The sequence below is a fragment of the Pongo pygmaeus genome, chromosome 1 (genome assembly GCF_028885625.2).
Source record: "Pongo pygmaeus isolate AG05252 chromosome 1, NHGRI_mPonPyg2-v2.0_pri, whole genome shotgun sequence".
Lineage (NCBI taxonomy): Eukaryota > Metazoa > Chordata > Mammalia > Primates > Hominidae > Pongo > Pongo pygmaeus.
This window is the reverse complement of record NC_072373.2, coordinates 78244106-78245901: the sequence shown is the minus strand read 5'-3', so window position 1 is coordinate 78245901 and position 1796 is coordinate 78244106. Positions and strand designations below refer to the sequence as shown.

General features: G+C 44.6%; 1 protein-coding gene across 1 annotated transcript; it reads left to right on the top strand.

The window, feature by feature from the left end:
• Window positions 1-793: 793 nt before the first annotated feature.
• Window positions 794-1440, top strand: LOC129038055 (small ribosomal subunit protein uS19-like). Its single transcript, XM_054490623.2, is given in 3 exon segments — window positions 794-1320; window positions 1322-1346; window positions 1348-1440. Coding segments are annotated over 3 exon segments (393 nt in total). The 5' UTR covers window positions 794-1045.
• The last annotated feature ends 356 nt before the right edge of the window (window positions 1441-1796 follow it).

Below are 1796 nucleotides of genomic sequence, written 5' to 3'. Positions count from 1 at the left end.
TCAGCAGGCTTGGCGAATGAATATATAGCCAAAAAGGGCTTTGTGCCACCCCACAGAACAAGAGAACCATTAATGCCAGTCTCATTAATGACTGCTGGCTTAGCTCTGAAATGCAAACATCAGCAGTCACTTGGTAATTGGAATATATTCCCCTCCCACCTTCACACTAGCCCACACCTTAGCTCCTTGCCCTTTGAGTGGATGGCAGTAGTGTGAGGAGTTTGGCCTCCCAAAGTGCATGGGCTCTGGGCCACATGCTACCCCAGATGTGTTTAGCCTTCACCAGACATTTTAAATAAAATCTATCAATTAGAAAATTGTTTTATACAAAATCTATAAAATTTCTGGATTCTTTTGAGAATTTAGAAGCTCCTGTGATGACAGGCCCATGTTCGTACTTGGCTGGAACTGGCAAGTATCTTTGCCTTGTGGATGGGTGGTGTTTGCCACAGTCCCCACTGCTCTCATCTGTGTCTTTCCTGCATTTATGTTACATGCCTGGTCCTGCAGGCATTTGAGTTTGTAGCTCCTACATATTTAGCAGGACAGGTAGGCTGGGAGACACAGTCCCTTCTTTAGAACAAGGGGAAAGGAGTCCCTGGTTTTGTAGTCAGTAGTTCTGGGCATTTTTTATTATATAGCAGCACAGCTTAGAAAGTGGTTTCAAAATCCGGTTGCACAACAAAACCATCTGGGGTCCATTTCCTATATACTGATTCTGGACCATATCCCAGATCTACTGTGTCAGAATCTTGGGGGGGTGTGTGTGTGGGGTGGGGTGGGGGAGTGATGGAGTAGGACAGAGGTAGAGCCAAGGAATCTGCATTTTTAAAACTCTCAAGCAATTCCGATAATAAACAGGCCTAGAAATAGCTGCCATAGGATATTAGCTTTTATCACTGAAAAGGGAGGCAGTTTGGGTTTTCTCTTTCACTGGAGATCTTTGAGGCATGTTGTTTTAAAAAAAAGTCAAGATGGCAGAAGTGGAGCAGAAAAAGCAACGAAGCAGAAGAAGCAGACCTTCTGCAAGTTCACCTCTTGTGGCATGCACCCTGACCCACTGCTGGACTTGTCATGCAAGCAGCGAATGAAGCTGCACCGTGGCCTGTGGCAGAAGCAGCACTCACTGCTGAAGCGCCTGTGCAAGGGCAAGAAGTGGGCACTCCCTATGCAGAAGCCAGAGGTGGTGAATGCGCACCTGCAGGACATGATCATCCTGCCCGAGATGGGAGACAAGACGGTGGGTAGCATGGTGGGTGTCTACAATGGCAAGGCCTTCAACCAAGTGGAGGGCAAGCCCGAGAGGATTGGCCATTACCTTGATCACCTACAAGCTCGTGAAGCACTGCCCCGCCAGGCATCAGAGCCACCCACTCTTCCTGCTTCACCACCCTCAAGGATTCTGCTCAGCCAATAAAGGCACACACATTTCTTAAATAAATAAATAAATAAATAAATGGTTTTTTCTCATGGAAATGTGAATGATTGCAATATTTTGTGGAGCTAAGGATTTGAATTAGTCAGATTCATTCTATTTATGAAACCAAGAAACTTGGTTTCTATCTACAAACCAAGAGTGGCAAAACAAGATTGGTTCTTTAATGAAGGCATAAAACAAACACCTAATCAATATAGTGATATCTTTTATTTTTCTAGGTAAGATGGTACAATACTCTGCAGGGCCCCTTCAGCACATCAACAAGTCCTATAGCCCATCTTCTCTGTTTATTCTCATAAAAGCTGGAAATAGTTATTTCAGAGTTGTAGATTAAATCTCAGCTGAACCAGTACTATGC